The sequence below is a fragment of the Zalophus californianus genome, chromosome 1, assembly GCF_009762305.2.
Source record: "Zalophus californianus isolate mZalCal1 chromosome 1, mZalCal1.pri.v2, whole genome shotgun sequence".
Taxonomy (NCBI): Eukaryota; Metazoa; Chordata; class Mammalia; order Carnivora; family Otariidae; genus Zalophus; species Zalophus californianus.
The window spans coordinates 17853285-17875144 of record NC_045595.1 but is presented as its reverse complement, the minus strand read 5'-3'; the positions used below and the strand labels follow the sequence as shown (position 1 = coordinate 17875144).

The 21860-nt window shown below is 56.7% G+C and overlaps 2 protein-coding genes across 3 annotated transcripts in view; both read left to right on the top strand.

The window, feature by feature from the left end:
• Nucleotides 1–3852: 3852 nt before the first annotated feature.
• Nucleotides 3853–12232, top strand: LOC113917309 (cytochrome b-c1 complex subunit 1, mitochondrial). 2 transcript variants are annotated; one of them, XM_027585031.2, is made up of 13 exons: nt 3853–4008; nt 4259–4402; nt 5978–6064; nt 7019–7148; nt 7361–7559; nt 8291–8370; nt 9809–9924; nt 10160–10303; nt 10439–10599; nt 10702–10787; nt 11120–11208; nt 11524–11599; nt 12040–12232. In XM_027585031.2, the coding sequence occupies exons 1-13, from the start codon at nt 3940–3942 to the stop codon at nt 12102–12104; spliced, it is 1446 nt and encodes a 481-aa protein (XP_027440832.1). In that variant the 5' UTR covers nt 3853–3939; the 3' UTR covers nt 12105–12232. The 2 variants fall into 2 exon arrangements, with proteins under 2 accessions (XP_027440832.1, XP_027440833.1); XM_027585032.2 differs by having other exon boundaries at nt 3857–4008; nt 4262–4402.
• Nucleotides 12233–15975: 3743 nt separating this feature from the next.
• The window catches only part of COL7A1 (collagen type VII alpha 1 chain), a 30690-nt gene continuing 24805 nt past the window's right edge, over nt 15976–21860 (top strand). The window contains exons 1-16 of the mRNA XM_027587396.2: nt 15976–16140; nt 16645–16825; nt 17428–17587; nt 17663–17756; nt 17848–18009; nt 18244–18407; nt 18485–18614; nt 18728–18844; nt 18937–19083; nt 19169–19285; nt 19360–19509; nt 19598–19726; nt 20285–20428; nt 20518–20643; nt 20731–20874; nt 21643–21762. Coding sequence (XP_027443197.2) covers nt 16056–16140; nt 16645–16825; nt 17428–17587; nt 17663–17756; nt 17848–18009; nt 18244–18407; nt 18485–18614; nt 18728–18844; nt 18937–19083; nt 19169–19285; nt 19360–19509; nt 19598–19726; nt 20285–20428; nt 20518–20643; nt 20731–20874; nt 21643–21762 — 2170 coding nt within the window. The 5' untranslated portion in view covers nt 15976–16055. The remainder of the gene's footprint in view (nt 16141–16644; nt 16826–17427; nt 17588–17662; nt 17757–17847; nt 18010–18243; nt 18408–18484; nt 18615–18727; nt 18845–18936; nt 19084–19168; nt 19286–19359; nt 19510–19597; nt 19727–20284; nt 20429–20517; nt 20644–20730; nt 20875–21642; nt 21763–21860) is intronic.

The following is a 21860-nucleotide window of genomic DNA, read 5'->3' as shown; positions in this document are numbered from 1 at the left end:
AAACATCCCTGAGTAAGCCCCGGCAATGGAATTATTAGTGAGAGGAAACCATGGACAAAGAGCTAAAGGAAATCAGAAAAATAATGTCTGAATAAAATTAGAATATCAATAAAGAGAAAATTTTAAATGGATCCAAGAGTGCTGCAGCTGAAGACTACAATAATGGAAATGGAGAATTAGAAGGGTTCAACAACACACTGGAGCAGGCAGAAGAAAGGATCAGTGAACTTGAAAGTAAGGCAAATGAAATTATCAAGTCTGAGGATCAGAAAGAAAAATGACGAAAAAATGTGCAGATCCCATAGAACACCATCAAGCAGAACAATATATGCATTGTGGGAGTTCTGAACAGAGAAGAAAGAGAGAAAGGGGCAGGAAAAAACATTTGAATAAATAATGGTCAACTCCTCCCCCCAAATCTGATGAAAAACATGAGTACACACATCCAAAAAGGTTGGTTTGGTGGTTTGAGACTTAGCATAAATGACTCCACTTTGGGCCTCTTGTTTTTAACAATAAATATTGTATGATCCCACTTATACAATATATTTAAAATAGTCAAGTTTATAGAGAGAGAAGGTAGAATTGAGATTACCAGGGGCTGGAGGAAGGAGGAGATAGTGAATTATTGCTTAATGGGTACAGTTTCTGTTTCGGATGATGACAAAGTTCTGGAAATAGATAGTGGTGATGGTGGCACAGTATTTTGAATGTAATCAATACCACTGAATTATACACTTAATGAGTTAAGATACTAAATTTTACATAAATGTTAGCACTATTTATTTTATTTATTTATTTTTAAAGATTTTATTTGATTTGTGAGAGAGAATGAGAAAGAGAGAGCACATGAGAGAGGGGAGGGTCAGAGGGAGAAGCAGACTCCCTGCTGAGCAGGGAGCCCGATGCGGGACTCGATCCCGGGACTCCAGGATCATGACCTGAGCCGAAGGCAGTCGCTTAACCAACTGAGCCAGATTAAAAAAAAAAAACAAAAAACAAAAACAAAAACAAAAACCATGGGTGCCTGGGTGGCTCAGTCAGTTAAGCGGCCGACTCTTGATTTTGGCTCAGGTGCTGATCTCAGGCTCCTGGGACTGAGCCCTGCATCCAGCTCTGCACTCAGTGGGGAGTCAGGGAGTCTGCTTCAGGATTCTCTCTGTTCCTCTGCCCCTTCCCCTGCTCATGCTCTTGCTCTCTCTCTCTCTCTCCCTCTAAAATAAATAAATCTTTAAAAAAATAAAATTAAGTTAAAAAAACATGAAAAAGGCCCAAAATAATAAACTGGTGAGTATATCAAATAAATACTGAATGAGAAGAGTGAGTGCCAGAGCCTTCTCAGGCAGCCCACACAGACCTGGTTACAGGTTTGAGAATCCCTGGGGTGGGTAATAAAGGAGATATGGATAGAGATGGATAGAGAAAGAAGGTCTGGTCAAGAAATGCTGTGAGAGGGGCACCTGGCTGAGCCAGTCGGTAGAGCATGTGACTCTTGATCTTGGGGTCATGAGTTCAAGCCCCACGTCGGGCATAGAGAGTACTTAATAATAAAAAAAGAAATGCTGTTAGAGAATTCAGTTGTGGGGGAAAGGATATTTTTACTTCACCTCATTCCATATACCAAGTAATTTCCAAAGATCAGTGAATCATCAAAGACTCTTGCCAAGTCATTGCAATGCCTGCTGCTTTTAGTAAACATTTCCTTTTTTGACCAACCTCTTGAAACACATACTTCCCCCGGGCTTCTACAACATCACGCACTTCCTGGTTTTATCACTGTCCTTGCCTTCGCACTCCAAGGTAGCAGTGGGGATAGGGAAAGGGGATGGGAAGACTGGATATAGAAATTATTTGGAATAGAATTTACTAAAGGATTGGGTGTGAATTTTGAGAGATGAGTCAAGACTGGCTCCTAGATTTTTAGTCTGAGCAACTGGGTTAATGGAGGTGTCATTTACTGATGAAGGCAATTGTGGGAGGAATAGGTTTGGAAGGGAGAGTGAAGAGTTCAGTGTTAGCCATGTTTAATTGAGATGTTGGCCCTCCAAGGGAGATGGTGAGTAAATGATGGGAATCCAGGAGCCATTGTATGTACAGACAGCACTGAAGCCATAAGGATGACAAGAGAGAAAATTTTGATCAGGAAGGGAAGAGGTAGCCAGGACTGAGGCCTGGGCTATTACCACTGGGAGGTGAAGAAGAACCACCTGAAGAGCTAAGAAGGAGTGTCCAGGGAGGTGGGACAAGAAGAGCAGAGGGTGGAAACCTGAAGGTGGAGAAGGGATGAGGCTCCAAGGAGGAAGAAGTGGCCAATCACGCTAAAGGAGGCCATTGGATTTAGCAACATGGAGCTCACTGGTTACCATGACAGGTGTGGATTTGGAGAAGTGACGTAAGGACTGGACTGGAGCTGGAGTGGATTTGGGAGAGAATGAGAGGAGAGGAAGTGCATGCAGTGACCTCTTCGGGGAAGTGTGGTGGCCACTGGGGGAGGTTGTGTCACAGGCAAGAGGGGCCTAAGGAGACGTGACAACTAAATGTAATGCGGTATCCTGGATGGAATCCTAGAACAGAAAAAAAAATAGGTAGAAATTAAGGTAATCTGAATAAACTATAGACTTTAGTTAATAATAGTGGACCAACATTGGCTCATTAATCGCAACCAACGTACCTCAATAATGTCGGATGTTAATAAAAGGGGAACTCTACGATCTGCTCAACTCTTCTGTAAATATAAAACTTCTTTAAAGTTTTAAAAAAAGTGGAAAGATGGACTAATTAGACGATTCTATTTCCTTTTTATTTTTCACGTCTAAATCATAATATAATTTTAGACCACAAAATACTAATAAACACACACTTAAGCATCTTCTGTCTGCTTTTTATATTTTAAGAATGACTTTTTTTTGAAAGATCACATAGAAGTACAATAAATCACATATAAATCATGTAAAAGCAGAGTTCAGAGGTATGCTCTTTCAAAAGTAACATTTGTTTTGTAAAAATTAAAAATTCTGTATTAACACAGAAATGTAAATATGGTAACATCCTTCTCCTTCCCTTCAATCCATTTTCCAGAAGTCACTCGGCTGGAAGTTTCAAGTGAGTTCCTCCGGATTTTTTTCCAATGGGGTCTATTAGAAAAGCCACATCGTTTTGTTTTGTTTGTGTATGTTTTGTGTTCCAAACAAGGAATCCTATTTCCCAAACCCCAGACTGAGTTTTCTTTGTTCTACAGTGTGCAGTGCGCACGGAAGTCGGGAACCCAGAGCAGCGGCACGCTTCTCTCACACGTTCCTCTCCGAAATGTGGCTCACGGTCGATGACTTTGAATTTGAACTCAGTTTCACAGGGCGTATGAGAGCGCACACGCACAGTGCCAGTGTCAACTACGAACAAACGGAATCCATATTCTCTCCACCCAAATAGTCTTTAAACCGTTCCTTTTTCTCAGCAATATCTTGTTAAATCCCTTCGATGTCAACCGTCTCAATCTACTTCACCCTCTTAAAGAGAAAACCGTGATCAGCAGCTACCTCGGAGTCCCAGCATCCCACGCTGGTGCCTAAGCCCCGGGGCTCCCATCCCCGGACACGGAACGGCTGCGCCCCTGGCCCGCGCGGCAGCTCCGTGCACGCAGTAGATTCGGGGCGCCCGCGGTTCGTTAAAAACATCGCGCACTTTGCTTCCCATGGATGAAGGGTAAAGATGGACCGGGCCGAGGACGGAACCGCACTGGCATGGACAGCCAGGTGGGCTGAAGTACGCAGGTACCGGTGGGCTTGCGGACAGAACCACGGACCAGCGGGCGTGGATATTCCTGGTCTCCGCCAGGAGGCGGCAGGGCGCCATGTCTGCGGTAGTGCGCCTGCGCCTCGGACGCCGCCGCGTCCCCTCTACGCTTGCGTGGCGCGACCTAGCGCCCACCGGAGCTAGAAGATGGCGGCTTCCGCAGTTTGCCGGGCGGCCGGGACCGGGACGAGAGTGCTGCTGAGCACCCGCCGCTCGGTGAGGCGACAGCGGAGAGCACAAGGCCGTGGAGCGCGGGGCTTCGGCACGCGGACGGGGAGCGGACTGTTAGCGGCGGAGGGTCGAGATTGGGGAGGTTCTGGGGTCAGGCCGTGCGAAGGTCACGGCGCTGAGCAGGGATGGGAGTCTCGCGGCTGTCCGGGGGGCGGCGATGCGGATCCCACTGCCGGCCTGGGAGCCGAGGAGAGATCCCGCAACCTAGCCCTCAGTCTCGGTCGTCCCTTTTCAGCAGCCGGCCCTGCTGAGGTCGCCTGCCTTGCGGAGCACCGCCACCTTCGCCCAAGCTCTTCAGAGCGTGCCAGAGACACAGGTCAGCGTGCTGGACAACGGGCTGCGAGTGGCCTCCGAGCAGTCCTCCCAGCCTACCTGCACGGTGAGCGGGGGCCCCTCTCGGGAGGCCGCCTCCATATTGCGCCTGGCGTCTTTTATCAGGTCAGGGTGTGACCTTGGGCTCGAGTCCTCTGTGGTTTGGGTCGGACTCCTCACTCACCGCTGGATTGACTCTACTACCTTAATCCCGACCCCAGCTAGGCCTGACTTCTTGGGCCATTCCTCACTGTAACTAACACTCACTTAGCATATGATGCCTGCCAAGCAGGAGGCCAAGTTCTTTGCAGCGTTTTCTTAAGCAGCTCATACGAGAGAAGTGATCCTCTTTTCATTTTACCACGAGGAAAATGGGTTTCAGAGACATGGAGTGCCCAAAGTCATAATGTCCTGGCTAGACCGCTTATGCACTTGCGTGAGGAATGCATTTGAAGATTCCAAAGAAGCAAGATTTTAAAAAACACAAATCCTCAAAATTGACTTAAGGAGAGAAATCTTGGCTAGATATATGAATAGGTGAGAAGATTCTCAAGACGTAATCCTCTTCCCCCCTAAACTCCAGGGCTAAGTGGTTTTATTGGTAAATTCTTTCAGTTTTCCAGGAACAAATAATGTCCTTTGATACAAGTTGTTACTAAACACAGTAAAAGATCACGGGCAACTTCTGTATTACATGGCACTTAATATAAACTGAGCCAAAGCCTGTTAAGAAAGTTTGGGAGAGAATGCTATATTTCATGGACTCTGGAGATGCTCTAGATTGTAAGGGGCACCACTGTGCTTTAGTGCCAGAGATAGAATGCCGTCGATGATAACCAAAAGCTACCATGGGTTGTAAGATTAATTTTTGTTTCTGAGATGTTAGCTGTGAAACAGATACTAGTGGAAGAAGTTTTGATATATGGTATGTATATCAGCGTCTCTTGGGAAAGTAGATGTGAAAATTTAAATCAGCTGTGAGCAAATATTAAATTAAAAGACTAGATCTATGTGACTTGTGTGGGGTGATGTGTGTTACATGGCACACCGGGAAGCTGTTGAGGAAATTACGAGATTCTCTCATTGGGTGTCAAGGAGACACTTGGCAGTGTTAAGTATTCGAGTCTGATTAAAAACTTTTTTTTTTTAATAATTGTGAATGAAGGCTCCTTGCTTAATAAGATAAAATGATCAGTGTCTAAACCTTTGCCTCGTTCCTTAATGGTGAAAGACAAAATCATCAGAACAAAGGCAGGGTATAATTTTTAGAAAGGAGAAAATAAGTTGTTTGCAAAGGATGTGTTACTTGCCTAGAAAAAACAATCAACTGAAAAGTGAGAACAGAATATAGAAGAGTTTCATATGGTAATGGGGTTAGGTGTGTGTGCACAGTTAGAGAGACTTCTTTGGGAACCAGTCCACAAATAGAATGGGAAGGAGAAGTGACACAGTATGTCTTTCAGCCATGCCTGTGCCCACGGCACAGCTGTAGCTCCAAGCACAGGGGTCCTACTGAGACCGTTCTCCCGCACCCTGGGACCGTGACCCCCTGTCTGGGGCTTCTGTTGAGTCATCCAGGGTAGTGTGTAAGTGGGGGCTGGGGTGGTTTGCGTGTTACCTTTGTCGATGGCTTCTTGTCCAGGTCGGGGTGTGGATTGACGTTGGCAGCCGTTACGAGACTGAGAAGAACAATGGGGCAGGTTACTTTTTGGAGCATCTGGCTTTCAAGGTGAGGCTCCTGAAGTCCTGCATCTCCCCTGGGGTCAGGGCTGCCTCTGTCCCTCCTGAGAATGCATGTTAGCAAAGTCAACCTCCTCAATTATGGGCTTCAACTGGGGGGCACTCTCTGGCTGGCTTTTCTGGAAAGAACCACATGGGCTTAGCCTCTCCTGAGTGAGCACCTATCTGATCACCCCTGCATAAGACCCCCAGAGCCAGAAAAAAAATGCAGGGCGCCGCAGGACCCCACTCCTCACCAGAGAGGCCAGTCCTGTGTTGTATGCGTGCATTGGCGTGGAAGTATGAAACACGTTGATCGACACGTGCATTTTAACAAATTCATAGACTTGGGCTGGCCTGCCTCCTTGTGAAATGCTCTCCTCTGGCAGAATACCCAGGCAGCTCTTGTTTGTAGAAGTAAATACTGAGCTTTCTTGAGGGTGGGGACTGCCAACCTGTGTTGGCATGAAGTCTTGAGTTTTTTGAATGAGTGAAAAACTGGAGGAGGAGCTACGGAGGGGTCGGGGTGTGGAGCAGGAGAGGGTGGGTAGTCTAGCCAGCAGCAGCCACAGAGAGGTGTCCATGAGCACACACACAGTCGTGTAAATGGCATGGGGGTAGAGTAGGTCATGGCAGCATCACCTGCACATTGATGTGAGCTAACCTGAACGTGACTGTCAGCAAGGGGACAGAGAGTGCTGGTATGGCCAGGCTACTATGGGGCTCTGGATTGCACTGCCCGTGCCTTTCTCTCCTGGCCCCTGGCTGTCTCCGTTCTGTCAGCCTATGATACTGTGGCCTGCTCAGCACTTGGTGAGCATGGATTGTAGGCCCTCTATCCCCGTAGTCTTTGCTGAAGGAGGTGCCTGTGGACCAATGATCCTGCCGGGACTTTGGCCTTTGAAGATAGGGGTCCTGAGCTCCCATGTGGCTCCTGATTGATCCTATTGGTACCTGGTTCAAGGGAACAAAGAATCGGCCTGGCAATGCCTTGGAGAAGGAGGTGGAGAGCATGGGAGCCCATCTCAATGCCTATAGCACCCGGGAGCACACAGCTTACTACATCAAGGCACTATCCAAGGACCTGCCAAAAGGTAACGCCTGGAGGAGGGGCAGGGACAAGGGTATAGGACCTCAGAGGTGCAGAGGACAGGCCCCCAGGAGCCCGGCCTGGCTGAAGAATGGGGTTACCCTGACAGCATCCTCTTGTAGTAGGGCAACCAGGCGTGCCAGACCTGGGCGGTTTGTGCCATTACTGGCCTGCAGTGGCCCACCTGGTGCCTACACCTGCCCTTCTTGCATCCAGCTGTGGAGCTCCTGGCCGACATTGTGCAGAACTGCAGCCTAGAAGACTCCCAGATTGAGAAGGAGCGTGATGTGATCCTCCAGGAGCTTCAGGAGAACGATGCGTGTATGCGGGACGTGGTCTTTGACTACCTGCATGCCACGGCGTTCCAGGGCACACCTCTAGCCCAGGCTGTGGAGGGGCCGAGCGGGAATGTCAGGTGAGGGTTGGCTGGGCTCGTGCTGGCCCGTGCTCAAGCCCCATCCACACCAGTTTGTTTTTAGTTGGCCTGTGCCTTTGTATGTTCTTTTTTTTTCTTTTTGTTAAAGATTTTATTTATTAGAGAGCACATGAGAGTGGGGAAGGTCAGAGGGAGAAGCAGACGCCCTACTGAGCAGGGAGCCCGATGCGGGACTCGATCCCGGGACTCCAGGATCATGACCTGAGCCGAAGGCAGTCGCTTAACCAACTGAGCCACCCAGGCACCCATATATGTTCTTAATTTGCACAACTGGAAAGGTTTTCTCTGTTGCCACATGGTTCCTGGGGGTCTTTTTGAATGCCTATGTGGTCTTCACTCGAGTTGCGGGCCTCCTTGTAGGGTATGATTTTATGTGTGTCCTGACAACCTGAGGGAGGGAGCGTTTGGGTTCCTATCTGCATGGCTCTTTGTCCTCTGGTGGGACGAGCTCTGACGCCGCCTCTTGAGAGCCTCACAGTATCAGCTCACAGCCTCCCCGGAGAGGAAGGATTGAGCCTGTCCTGAGTGTAGACGTGAGGTGGGGCCCAGAGGGCTGGGTGGCAGAGATGGGGAAGGGGATTGAGGGGTGTGCTAGGGCTTGCACCCCGGAGAAGCCATGTCTCTCCTTGTCTGTCTCTTCAGCTCTGTTTTGTGGGACCCAGACCACTGGTTTGGGAGAGGCGTTGAGCCATTGGCCGTATGTCTTGCAGGAAGCTATCTCGTGCAGACCTGACCGAGTACCTCAGCAGGCATTACAAGGCCCCTCGCATGGTGCTGGCAGCAGCTGGAGGTGAGTGCTGGGCTCGCCGAAGCTCTGTGGTAATGGCTGGGTGGGCACCAGCCTTGGTTACCGGGGCCCAGGGCTCCTGATTCTGACCATAGGGGATCTTGCACTCCTGGGGACCCTGTTCCTGTACTGTCCTTGAGTAGAGTGATCTCTCTCTCAGGCCCTCTGAGATGGGATGGGATTCCACCCTGCCGCCGCCACTGGTACCCGCCACATAGGGTTGCCGCTCCCCCTCAGTACAGGCCTTTCTCAGCCCCACCTGTCCCTTAAGAGACCCAGTTGGCAGGCTGGTGGGAGATAAAAGCCCTGAGGTTTGTTTCTTGCAGCCTTGCTAGTGAGCAGGCCAGACACTGGGGTGTGACGATGCACATTTGATGACAGACCGGGAATTGCATGGTTGGAGGTTAGGGGGTGCTTTTGAAGCACATGTTGGAAGCAAGAGCTAAAGGATGGGGGGGGCGGGTCAGTGAGGTGGGGGGTGGGGAACCTGAGCAGAGGGACAGGGCTGTGTCGTGGCCCGATGCTTGGCTGCCGCGTGGGGGCCAGAGCATAGGCAGGCAGACCAGGAGGGGCTGTGGCAGGTGTCTGGTGGGAGGTGGCAGGAGCGAGGGTTGGACTCAGGATGGTTTTATAGAAATCTGAAGGACGTCTGGCTGTGGTGGGGAGCGGACAGGAGTGGGGTTGAGGATACTTCTCCAGCTTGTGGCCTTGGCAGCCGGGTGGGTGAAAAGGACTGCTGGGAAGAGCATGGTTGGTGGCCGTGGGGCCTGTGACCCGGGGGACCAAGGGCAGTTTAAGCGAGTGACATGTGAGACTGTGTTGAGACCAGCAGGGTGTGAGCTCAGGGAAGGAAGGAATAAAGGCTGAGGTGCCTGGCAGGCTCTCTGGTTGCCCACAGCCACAGCACCGACCGGTCCAGATGCTGGGGCAGCAGAGACCTCCTCTTGTAAAGGCGAGGATGTGCAGTCCCCCAGGGCCCTGGGGGACTGAGGTCACAACATTATTTGTGAATGTCCCCAGAATTAGTCATGGCCCTGCAGTAGCACCTCTGTGCCCTCTCGTTAGCCTCTCCCCCAGGGCAGCAGCCAGGATCTGCCTGAGGAGGGGGTCAGAGGGAGAAGCAGGGCAGGTGGCCTGGTGCCCAGGGAGCCCCAGGCTTGTCCTCAGCGTGGGGGAGAACGCACCCCCCTGGGGACCCATCCTTATGCCCAGCATGCTGCTGCTTCCCTGGGGCTGAGGGGGTGGATGCTCTTCCACGCTGAGGTGCCTGCCCCGTCCACAAGGCTAGGTCTGTCTGTGGAGGGTTCTCTTCACTCCCCCTGTCCACGTCGTGTCTTCCTTCAGCCGTCTCCCCCCCGAGATGGGACGTGGGGTCCTCCGCCTGTGCGCGGTTCCCCGGACCCTGTGGCCCGGCCGCTAACGGCACCCTGTGTCTCGGCAGGGGTGGAGCACCGGCAGCTGCTCGACCTCGCCCAGAAGCACCTCAGCAGCGTCTCGGAGACGTACTTGGACGACACCGTGCCCACTCTGGCTCCGTGCCGCTTCACGGGCAGCGAGGTGGGCCGCCTTGTGGGCCGGGGTGGTGCTCTCAGCCCGGGCCTCCTGAGGGACCCGGGGGAACAAGGTTGGCTTCGTGACGCCAGAGATGCCTCGGGGTGCGGAACGGGCCCTGTGGCTGCTGCCTCCCAGGCACCCGTGTTCACACGCACATGTGCGCGCTTCACCCCCGCCTCGTACCTCTGCTGTCGTCTGGGTGTGCTGGCTCTCTCAGTCTCGCCGTGTGCTTTTTCAGATCCGTCACCGCGACGATGCTCTGCCCTTGGCCCATGTAGCTATTGCGGTAGAGGGGCCTGGCTGGGCCAGTCCAGACAATGTGGCCCTCCAAGTGGCCAATGCCATCATAGGCCACTACGACTGCACTTACGGTGGCGGCACGGTAAGTGCTGGGCTGAGCACGGGGCCCCGCCTTCGGGGAACAGGGCGGGCCGGGGCCGTGGGCTCCTGCACCATGGGGTTCAGGGTGTGGGCCACAGACAGGAGGGTGGATGCTGACGATCCTTGCCCCCGGCAGCACCTGTCCAGCCCACTGGCTGCCGTCTCCGTGACCAACAAGCTGTGCCACAGTTTCCAGACCTTCAACATCTGCTATGCAGAGACCGGCTTGCTGGGCGCACACTTCGTCTGCGATCGCATGAACATCGACGACATGGTGTTCTTCCTGCAGGGCCAGTGGTGAGTGGCAGCCCAGTACTGCCAGGCTGTGGAGGGGCCCTTGAGTGGGACGGTGACAGCCCCGTCGCTCAGGATGACCACCCCCACCCCCGCCCATTTTAGGATGCGCCTGTGCACCAGTGCCACGGAGAGTGAGGTGCTCCGAGGCAAAAACCTCCTCAGAAACGCCCTGGTGTCTCATCTGGATGGTGAGTCCTGCAGCTCTGTGGGGAGGGCATGGAGCGCATCCTGGCAGGAACAGCCCCAGGATAGCCACGTTACCAGCCAGGATGGAAGAGGAGAACTTTGAAGGCCATGCCATGTCCCCACTGGCACCCCCAGGAGCTTGGTGGGTCAGATCCACGTGGTGGCGGGCCAGGTCGGCAACAGCCCAGTGCTAGAGGAGCAGGTGGTGGAAGTGAGGGCTGGGATCCAGGGTCAGACCACGGTCCCGGTGGCAGCCTGGAGCTGGAGGCTCAGTGAGCACCTGTGCTCTAGGACTGGACTGGGGGGACCTGTAAGCCTCCCCTGACCCTTGTAGGCACCACTCCTGTGTGCGAGGACATCGGACGCAGTCTCCTGACCTATGGCCGGCGCATCCCCCTGGCTGAGTGGGAAAGCCGGATTGCGGTAACGGGGGCCCCTGGGAGAGGTTCAGGCCTGACAGTGCATGGTACAGACTGCTCCCGCGGGCATCCCTGGTGCCCTCGGCAGCGTCACCGACAGGGTTGGCGTAAATGGAGGGCCGGGCAGAGGCACTGAAAGCCGAGGGCATGGGTGGGGCCTGGGGAGGTCTGCGGCAGGGAGGGCCCCCCCGCCTTTCCCCTTTGGCCGAGGGGGCAGCTCCTCGGTCCATGTGGAAGATCTTGATTGGCGGGGTGACGCTGACCGGCTGAGGTGGTCCCGGGAACCTGCCTGTCAGTGTGCTCTCTGCTTCCCCTGCAGGACGTGGATGCCAGCGTGGTGCGTGAGGTCTGCTCCAAGTACTTCTATGACCAGTGTCCAGCAGTGGCTGGATTGGGTGAGTGGCCTAGAGAGCCTGCTCTGTGTTCTTCTCAGGCCTACTCTTGGCCTCCCCTGCTGCCTGTGCTCCCCTCCCCGCCCAGCCTACACTGGCAGCCGCAAACCGAGGCCCCCGAGAGGCTCTGCCCAGTAGCCTGGCTGCCAGGGAGTTCTTGCTCAGAAAACCTGTCCCAGCAGCTCCCTGACTCCCTGCCAAGGTGCCTCCATCAATACCCTACACCCCCCAGGTAACGGACACCTCCGTGTGTGGGGTGGGGCTCCAAGAGCCAGAGCATGAAGTGACAGGCTCGGCACCCCTGGGGGAATGTTCTCTTCCCTTTCTCCACTCAAAGCCTGTCTTGTGCTGCTCTGGGCAGCTCTGAATCGGGTGCGGCGCAGGGCCAGATGTCCCTGTACAGGCCAGGTACCCCACCCTGACGCCCCACCCTATCCCCACAGGCCCCACTGAACAGCTCCCAGACTACAACCGGATCCGTAGTGGCATGTTCTGGCTGCGTTTCTAGGCAGGAAGGCTGGACAGGCAAGAGGCCCGGGCCAAGGTTCACGGTCCCTCCCCACCACAGACATACCACCTCGGCTCTTCAGACCTGTGTGCAGATGCCCTTACCTCCAATAAAGCCCTGTGTCGAGAGCTGTGTTGTCCTTCTCTTGGCATTGCCATGGAGTCCCCTGGGCAGTGGGTGGGGGAGCAGGGACTTCCTCGGTTCTGTTTGCCCCGATCCTTCCGCCTTCCCACAGGCTGATGTATCCTCAGCCAGGGGCAAGTGTGGGGGCTGCAGTATGGAGGCCGGAAGCCTTTGATGCCTGCAGGGAGCTGAAGCCAGATGTTTCCATTTAGCCACGTGGGGGATGCTCCTAGCTAGTCTGTCCCAAGAGTAGGGTGTGGGAACCCATGCTTTTGCCCTGGTAGAGGTCCCAGCCTGGGAACTCTGGTGGCTCAGGAGGGAAACACTTTGCTGTGGGCCCCATGCAATATGCCTTCTGGCAGTTCCTGGCCCCCTGGACAGACCAGGAAGGGCCAAGGACTGTCCCTGAGGAAGCCACCTCCGTATGTTTACTCTGGATTCTGGAAGGAGGGTAGCCTCGGGCATAGTGTTCCCATTTGATTTCTAACTGTTGCCTGGACAGGCAGGGCAGGAATCCTTTGCCTCGATTTGCCGCTGACTCAGGCTCTGAGAATAGCCCTGAGCTCAGCGGGGCCTGAGCCCCCTCCCTTGACTAGATCTGTCCCAGGCAAGCCCTGAGCTGCTGGCCTGATGATCCCCTTCCCATCTACCTGTGGCAGCCAGGACCTGGCGGCGCTCACAGCTGCCTAGTCCCCCTTCAGGTCCTGGCCCCATGAGGCAGGTGGGCAGGTAGACCCCTCTTCTGTCTCCAGCCCTTCTGCAGTCAGGTTCAGTGGGAGCCCAGGCTGGAAGTGAGGGGCCTGATTCTCCTAGGAGGAGTGCTGCTGGCAGTCGGGAGCAGAGTCCCGGGACAAAGGTGGTGGAGGAGCAGGCTCTTGAGAAGTCACCCAGCATCCTAGCTTTGCAGTGGCCCCAGACAACCCTTGAATCACTCCTGCCCCGCCCCAGTGCTTTTCCCTCATCTCTGCTGCCACCAGTTGTCAGGAAATAACTGTCAAGTGCCTTGTAGAACCCAGAGCTGGAGCTCCTAGGTCATCCTCATACTTTGAGAGAACCCGCTAGACAGTGCAGAACCCTTACAGGCCCACCCTGGTGCTTATAGATGCAGCACACTGGGCCCAGGGAGTACCAAATCTTTGCCCTAAGTTTGAGCTCCTGGAAGATGGGGTTGATTTCTAAGCCCAGACATGGTCGTTGAAGGCTCTGGGTGTGCTGGGCACTCCTGGAAGTGATCTGGTTCCAATGGACCTTGCATACCAAGCCAGGGAATTTGATACATACTCTGGAGGCATTTTGAGGGAGGTGCCTCAGAGGTTACTGGGAAGAGAAGTGACTTGGTCAGCCTGAGGTATAGCATGGGGGCTCTGAGGCTGGATCTCTGTGGCACCCCAGGGAGCTGTGCTATGGCAGTGCAGAGTTGGAGCGGGCTGCAGGGGACACAAGCAGGACAACAGCCCCAACAGGGCTGGGGTACCCCAAGGAGGGGTAGGTTGCCGGAGGACGACCTGCCTAGTATGCCACAGTTTTGGTGAGAAATTCGGAGGTGCCCAGGACAGTGGGATGTGTGGGGCTGGAATCCTGAAAAGCCCCACTTAGAGATGTGGTGCCACCTGACAGAGGTAGTGACCGAAGCCAGAGGAGATGCCGGGGGGAGCGTGAGAGGAAGGACAGAGCTCTGGGACCCCAGTCTTCAGGTGGAAGGTGCTGGGCTCTGGAGCTGTGCCCTAACCTGTGTACCTGGAGCCAGGAGCCTCAGAGGGTCACACACCTGCTCGTGGCCTCAGGGGGGCTCCAGTCACACTCTTGGCCACCTGTGCTTGAACCGCCCCGACAGCCTCTCCCAGCACCCTCTGAGGGACCCCCACACAACAGGCAGCCCTTCCTTTCAGGGCCACATCATGGTCCTGCTACTCTCTCAGCAGGGTGTCCAGTCACCCCACAGGCTGGACCTACCGTATGTGGCAGCTCTGCCCTCTGCCCTACAAGAGGAGGTGGGGGGCTTGCAGCCAGGGGCTGCCCTGTAAGGAGATTGTGTCTGGTTCTCTGCTGTTCTCACCTATCAGACAGCTTTAAGGGCTGGGGGTCTTGGGATGTGGCTGAGGAGACCCTGACCTTGGAAAAAGTTCTGGGCTCCGTGGGTCACAGCACTGTATCCTATGATAGTTAGGGGGAGGGATCAGTGATAAAAGGGGCCATTCTGTGGCTTCAGCCATCTGGGCAATAGGAAAACAGGCAGCATGGATGGTCTTCATTGCCTCCAGCTCTGGACATACCAGAGACCGCCCCCCCCCCAGGGGAGATGAAGTGCTGGCTCCATCTCTTCACCACTCAGCCTGTTGACCCAGGAGAGGCCTGGGGCCAGGCATGTTGGAAGGGACTCAGTGGTAGTGGTGAGTGTAGACATAACTTTCTGGGCTCAGAATTATCTAGGACTAGCAGGAAAACAAACAGAACACGGGGCCTGCTGTTCTTGGGAACATCTCTGCCCTGGTGTCACTGCCCTGTGATGAAGACATGCCCATACAAAGGCTCATCTCCTCAGGACAGCGTACGTGACCTGGAGATGTGTTAAAGGGGACTATCTACAGTCACAAAAACCAGTTGAGGGAAATGGGTGGGAAGTCAGAGGCTGCTTAAGGGGAGAGCAGGGGGACAAGGGTAGTTATGAAGGTGGCAGCCACAGGTGGACCCTGAGAGCAGTGAGGAAAGGAGGGAGAGCCCATGGTGACCTCTGGGCCTGGGGGGGTTGGGGGTGGGATGACGGGTGGAAGGGGGTCTTCAGGAAGAATAGAGTGAGGGAGGAAACTCGGGCAGGCCAGAATGAGGATGAGTAGTTAAGGGGACTTGGAGCAGGAGAGGGCCACCAGTGGGGGTGTAGGCAGGAAGGGGTGGATTCCTGAGAGATGAGCTGTCACTGTGGGTGGTCCCACCCTGCACATATGGACAACCCCTCTCCGTGCAGGCACAGCTGGATGGCATCTGCCTGGGACTGGTTCAGGGCATGGCAGGGGGTGCGGGGTACTGGGATGGACGTGTATGCATATGCATGACACATTCTCTCCTCCTGGGCTACCCCTTCCCAAGGTGGGGGTGGTGGTGGTGGTGGTGGGCATTTTTCAGATGGAGTCCAGGGGTGCCTTGGTTCCCCTGGGATGAGCCCAGAACCCCTCATTTGCTGGGGTCTGCTCCAGCTGTCAAGGGGTTTGGGGTGGGGCACAGGAGATCCGACAGACAGGGATAGCTGAATCACAGGAGTGGCCGGCGGGATTCATGGCCCGAAGGCTTGTCTGGGCACCCCCATAGGGTGGGGGGTGAATCATCGCCAGCTGCAGCCTCCCCCCACTACCATCCCGCTGTCTCCTCCATCCTCAGGAACCTATCTGAATTCCAGCCTCCAGCAGTCAGGGCACTAGTCACTCGGACCTTAAAGCAGCCACAACTTCTGACCCTGGACAGGGTTCGAGGGGTCTGCCCCAGCATCGGTCAAGAACCTTCTGGGGGGAGTCCCGGAAGCCACAGGAGGTGGGGGGCTTTACACTTTAGGGGAGTCAAATCATCCGTCCCGGCAGGGGTGGTGGGGGCGGCGGCCTTTGGGACGATGGGTGGGGGGCGGGCCGCCTGGGACCCCGCCCACAGCTCCGCCCCCGGGATCAGGGACTTTTCTCGGCTGTGGCGGTGGGACTGCAGCAACGGCTGGCGGCGGGAGCCGGTGGACGGGCAGGCAAGACCGGGACTGGGGGTGGGGGTGCGCTGGGCTCGGACCGCCACAGCTACGGGGGCCGAGGGACAGAGACGGGGGCGTCTGGCTGACCGTCTCCCCCACCCAGGATGAGGCTGCCGTTCCTGGTGGCCGCGCTCTGCGCCGGGATCCTGGCAGGGGCGCTCCGAGTGCGGGCCCAGCACAGGGAGAGAGGTGGGCACCGCCGGGAAGGACTTCATCCAGGGCGCTGCTCCCCTCACCTGCGGCCTTCATCTGGGACCCCCCCCCCCCACCTCCACGACCCCGCCTGCATCCCTGCTAACTCTCCCCGGACTCCCCAAACCCTCCGCCACCCCTTCTGGGTCTCCCAAACTGCATCCTATGCTATTGGGTCCCAAACTCTGGCTTCCCACATGCGTGCTGCGTCACCTACTCTTTGTCATTCCACTCTGGCCCCCTGAGGCCAACCTCAGTCCCAGATCCACGCCTGCGTAGGTGGCTCTCCCTTGTCTGCACACACCAGTCCTCCGGGGAGAGTCTGCCTCCCGCCCCTCTGTCCCTCCCTCGGAGGTTCCCAGGCCCTAACCGGGCTGGGCCGATTTGCTTAGCCACTGAGGCCTACTCCATCCTCCCCAGCCCCTAGTGCCAAGGGACCACAGTGCACGGAGGGGTGGGTGGGCTCCGAGAAGAGAGCCTGATGGCTCCTCCCTGCCTCAGTGACCTGCACACGCCTTTACGCTGCTGACATCGTGTTCCTACTTGACGGCTCCTCGTCCATCGGCCGTGGCAACTTCCGTGAAGTTCGAGGTTTCCTGGAGGGACTGGTGCTGCCCTTCTCCGGGGCAGCCAGTGCACAGGGCGTGCGCTTCGCTGCCGTGCAATACAGTGACGAACCCCGGTGAGTGGGGGCCCCCAGAGCTGGGGACCCATAGCTCTCACCAGGATTCTTCCCCCCACGGAAGCAGAGAGTCCAGAAACCCCTAGGCCAGGCTTTGGGGAACCCAGACCCCTCTCCCCTGAGCCAGGACCTCCTCTGGAGACAGAGGGAGGGGTCTCCCGGGTAGAGTCCTCGCACCTGAGACACCTCCAGTCTGGTGTCCTGCCAAAGACACCACTGTGTTTTCTGCTCTGGAGATGGAGAGCCCAGGGGCCTCAGATGCCCCCTGCCTACCGGACTCTCCATGTTTCAGCTTCCTGATGCCTTCGGCCTCTCCCCTCCCACAGGGCCTCCCTGCCTGGCCAACGGCCACCTCCCTACAACCGGACCCTTCCTCCCAGAATTACTTCATTAACCAGACATCCTGCTCCCAGAGGCAGGGAGCTCCAAGGGCTGCAGCCGCAGGCAGGGCACAGAGGGGTATCAGAGGAGTTTGTTAACGGCTCTTGAGGACCCTCAAGGGGACCCGATATTCACAAATCTCACCCCAGAGGCCTCCTAGAAGCCAGGGCCAGAAAAGGTCCTGGCCCCTAGCCTGTTGCCACCTTCCCTCCCCTGCACAGGACAGAGTTTGGCCTCGATGCCCTTGGCTCAGGGGGTGATGTGATCCGAGCCATCCGTGAGCTCAGCTACAAGGGGGGCAACACGCGCACAGGGGCTGCGGTTCTCCACGTGGCTGACCACGTCTTCCTGCCCCAGCTGGCCCGACCCGGTGTCCCCAAGGTGATCTCTCACCCTACCATGCCCCCCACGTTAGCTGTCTGAGGCACACTGATTTACCCCCTGCGCCTGCCCCAGGTCTGCATCCTCATCACAGATGGGAAGTCCCAGGACCTGGTAGACACAGCTGCCCAGCGGCTGAAGGGGCAGGGGGTCAAGCTGTTTGCTGTGGGTGAGTTCCAAGCTGCGGTGACACGTGGGCTGTGGCGGGGGCCAGTCAGAGGGCACGTGAGCCCCTGAACTCTGACTGGGCATCACCTCAGGGATCAAGAATGCCGACCCCGAGGAGCTGAAGCGAGTTGCCTCACAGCCTACCAGTGATTTCTTCTTCTTCGTCAACGACTTCAGTATCCTGAGGACACTGCTGCCCCTTGTTTCCCGGAGAGTGTGCACAACTGCGGGTGGCGTGCCCGTGGCCCTGCCTAGTGAGTTCCTGCCCGCACTTGTGCCCTGACCTGGACCTCTGCCCCTGCGCCCCACCTGGGAGCGCTGATGCCATCCCACGTGCTCCCGAAACCAAGCTGGGGGTACCGTCCTCTGATCCTGCCCTCGAGGTGCTGACCCTACCCCATGGGCTCCTGACCTTTGACCCCAATGCTATGCTTTAAGTCTGGCCCCTGATCCTCCTGCCTGACTGCCTGACTCCCCGCCCTTCCCAGCTGATGACTTGACCTCTGGTCCCCGAGACCTGGTGCTGTCTGAAGCAGGCAGTCAGTCCTTGAGAGTACAGTGGACCGCGGCCAGTGGCCCGGTGACTGGCTACAAGGTCCAGTACACTCCTCTGACAGGGTTGGGACAGCCGCTGCCAAGCGAGCGGCGGGAGGTAAGGATGTCAGGGGTGGTAAGTGGAGGGCTGGGGATTTGGCTGGGCGAGGTGAAGTGACCTCTGACCCTGGGCAGGTGAGCATCCCTGCTGGTGAGACCAGCACGCAGCTGCAGGGTCTCCGGCCACTGACCGAGTACCAGGTGACTGTGGTAGCCCTCTACGCCAATAGCATCGGGGAGGCCGTGAGCGGGACAGCCCGGACCAGTGAGCAATTCTGCTAACCTCTGACCCTGCCCACCTAACCCTCCAGTAACCGCACACACCCCGCCCCCCCGCCCGAGCCTGACTTTGCTAATCCCCGGTGCACCTTCCCCCAGCTGCCCTGGAGGGGCCAGAGCTGACCATCCAGAATACCACGACGCACAGCCTCCTGGTGGCTTGGCGGAGTGTGCCGGGTGCCACTGGCTACCGTGTGACATGGCGGGTCCTCAGTGGTGAGTGAGGGGGATCCCTACACCTCTGACAGGATCGTAGGGTTCTGAGTCTGTAAGACACACTGACCTCCCCCCCCGTACCCCCCATGCAGGCGGTGTCACACAGCAGCAGGAGCTGGGCCCTGGGCAGGGGTCAGTGTTGCTGCGTGACCTGGAGCCTGGCACGGACTACGAGGTGACTGTGAGTGGCCTGCTCGGCCGGAGTGTTGGGGCGGCCACCTCCCTGACTGCCCGCACTGGTGAGGAGGCCGGGGGCTTTCTTTGGGCGGGGTGGGCAGGCAGGCAGGGCACTGAGGCCACCGGTGTCCCGTGTGCCCTGGGCAGATGCCTCTGTGGAACAGACCCTGCGCCCGGTCATCCTGGGCCCCACGTCCATTCTCGTTTCCTGGAACTTGGTGCCTGAGGCCCGTGGCTACCGGCTGGAATGGCGGCGTGAGAGTGGTCAGTGCAGGGGAGAGGCGTGGGCAGGCGGGGTCGGGCTTGGCTTCAGCTGGCCTGACCCCGTCATCTTGCAGGCTTGGGGGGACCACAGAGGGTGGTGCTGCCCTCTGATGTGACCCGCTACCAGTTGGATGGGCTGCAACCGGGCACTGAGTACCGCCTCACGCTCTACACGCTGCTGGAGGGCCGCGAGGTGGCCACACCTGCCACCGTGGTGCCCACTGGTAAGGGCTCTGGGGGCCTGGCCCTGCGATGGGGGAAGGGACGGCGGGGGCCGGAGCGGGCAGCCTTTCATGCTGCGCTCTCCAACAGGGCCAGGGCTGCCCGTGGGCCCTGTGACGGACCTGCAGGCAGCCGAGCTGCCCGGGCAGCGGGTGCGAGTGTCCTGGAGCCCAGTTCCCGGCGCCACTGAGTACCGCATCACTGTGCGCAGTGCCCAGGGTGAGTATCACCACACCCACACACACACGTGAAAGATCTAGCTCTTGGGGTCTGACTGCACCTTCACCCCATCTCTTTCCCCTCCTGGGTTTCTACAGCCTCCTCCTGTCTCCTTGTCCATCTACCCCCCGAGGTGGCAACTGAGCCCAGATCTGTCACGGGGGCTGTCTGCTCCTGGCCCTGCCTCAGCCCATCTTCTCACTGCCCCACATCCCTGGCTGCAGCTTTCGCCCTTCTCCACAAACACAGGCTCGGTCCCTGCCCTTCAGTGAGCCGAGCTGGAATGACTGTCCATGCTGATCTCGCAGGCCCTGTCCCCAGCCAACACTGGCCCCTGTCACCCCACGTCACTGTCTATTGATGGCCTGTCAATTCCTATCGCTGTCCGCTGACTTCTGTCGTCCTACATTCCACATCCCTCATCATGGACCCCTATCATCTTGGGTCTCCATTCCTCACTGGTCCATTGTCCTGGGTCACCGTCCGCCACTGACCACCAGCATCCCACATCCCTGTGTCTCACTGACCCCTGCCCACCTGCCCTGCCTTCTCTCTTAGGGGTTGAACGGACCCTGGTGCTTCCTGGAAGTCAGACAGCCTTTGACTTGGACGATGTCCGGGCTGGGCTAAGCTACACTGTGCGGGTGTCTGCTCGAGTGGGCACCCGCGAGGGTGGCGCCAGCGTCCTCACGGTCCGCCGGGGTGAGCACTGCAGGAGGGCTGTGGGGGGACAGTCGCCTGGCTCACTCCGGTCCTGGTTTTGACCTCTGACCTCTATCCTTAACCCCCAGAACTGGAAACCCCACTTGCCATCTCAGGGCTACGAGTCGTGGCATCAGATGCAACACGAGTGAGGGTGGCCTGGGGACCTGTTCCTGGAGCCGGTGGATTTCGGATTAGCTGGAGGACAGACAGTGGTCGGTGTGGGGTGTGAGAAAACAACTGGGGTTTAGGGGATTGGGGGGGCAGGCAAGAGCCATGGCAACATTTCCTTCTGACCCTAGGACCGGAGTCCAGCCGGACATTGCCCCCAGAAACCACTGCCACAGATATCATGGGGCTACGGCCTGGAACCTCCTACCAGGTGGCCGTGTCAGCACTGAGAGGAAGAGAGGAGGGTCCCCCTGTGGTCATCATGGCTCAAACTGGTCAGGGTCTGACCCAGCCCCTTGACTATCTATCTCCAGTGCCCCTTTGGACCCCTGTGCCTCCCGTCTCAGACCCTTGCTTCGCCCCAGAACAGTCACAGTCTCCCTCTTCAGATTCCCGCTCTCTTCTCCCTCAGAGTCCTGCTTTCCCCTTTGGCCTTCCTTGCCTCCTTTTAAGCCCCCACCTTCTTCAGATTCCTCTGCCTCTCCTCAAAGATCCCATTCTCTTTGCCCTCAGATTTCTACCACCTCATCTCTCAGGCTCCCGCTGCCTTTTCTGCTCCACCTGCCTCTCCTCATACCTCTCTCAGAACCCTATTATCTTCTCTGTCAGACCCCCTTCTCTCTCAGACTCCTATCACCTGCCTCACACAGACTACAACTGTCTCCTCTGTCAGAACCCCCACTTCTGGGGCGCCTGCGTGGCTCAGTCGTTAAGTGTCTGCCTTCGGCTCAGGTCATGATGTCAGGGTCCTGGGATCGAGCCCCACATCGGGCTCCCTGCTCAGCGGGAAGCCTGCTTCTCCCTCTCCCACTCCCCCTGCTTGTGTTCCCTCTCTCGCTGTGTCTCTGTCAAATAAATAAATAAAATCTTAAAAAAAAAAGAACCCCCACTTCTTCCCCCAACTGGCCCATTCACTACCTCTCCCATCAGATCCCTGTCTCCTTCTAGACTCCCATAGCCGTCTATTAGATGGTCCCCCAATCCTCCCCCATCAGACCCTCCACTACATCTTCCTTTAGACTCTCCATTGCCTCTCCCTGCAGACCCACTGGGCCCAGTGAGGACTGTCCATGTGACGCAGACCAGCAGCTCATCTGTCACCATCGCCTGGAACAGGGTTCCTGGTGCCACAGGATACAGGATCTCCTGGCACTCAGGCCTTGGTGGGGACCAGGGGTTTTGGAGGGGACCGGAGGTTTTGGAGGGCCGTGGGGGCAGGTCTGGGTGGAATGGGGGCTGGGGGGTTATTAGGGGTCCAGGT

Coding starts and splice junctions, on each gene's coding strand:
- LOC113917309 (XM_027585031.2), top strand. CDS start 3,940: ATGGCGGCTTCCGCAGTTTGCCGGGCGGCCGGGACCGGGACGAGAGTG. Junction 9,925..10,159: donor GCCGCTTCACGGGCAGCGAG/GTGGGCCGCCTT, acceptor GTGCTTTTTCAG/ATCCGTCACCGCGACGATGC. Junction 10,600..10,701: donor TTCTTCCTGCAGGGCCAGTG/GTGAGTGGCAGC, acceptor CGCCCATTTTAG/GATGCGCCTGTGCACCAGTG.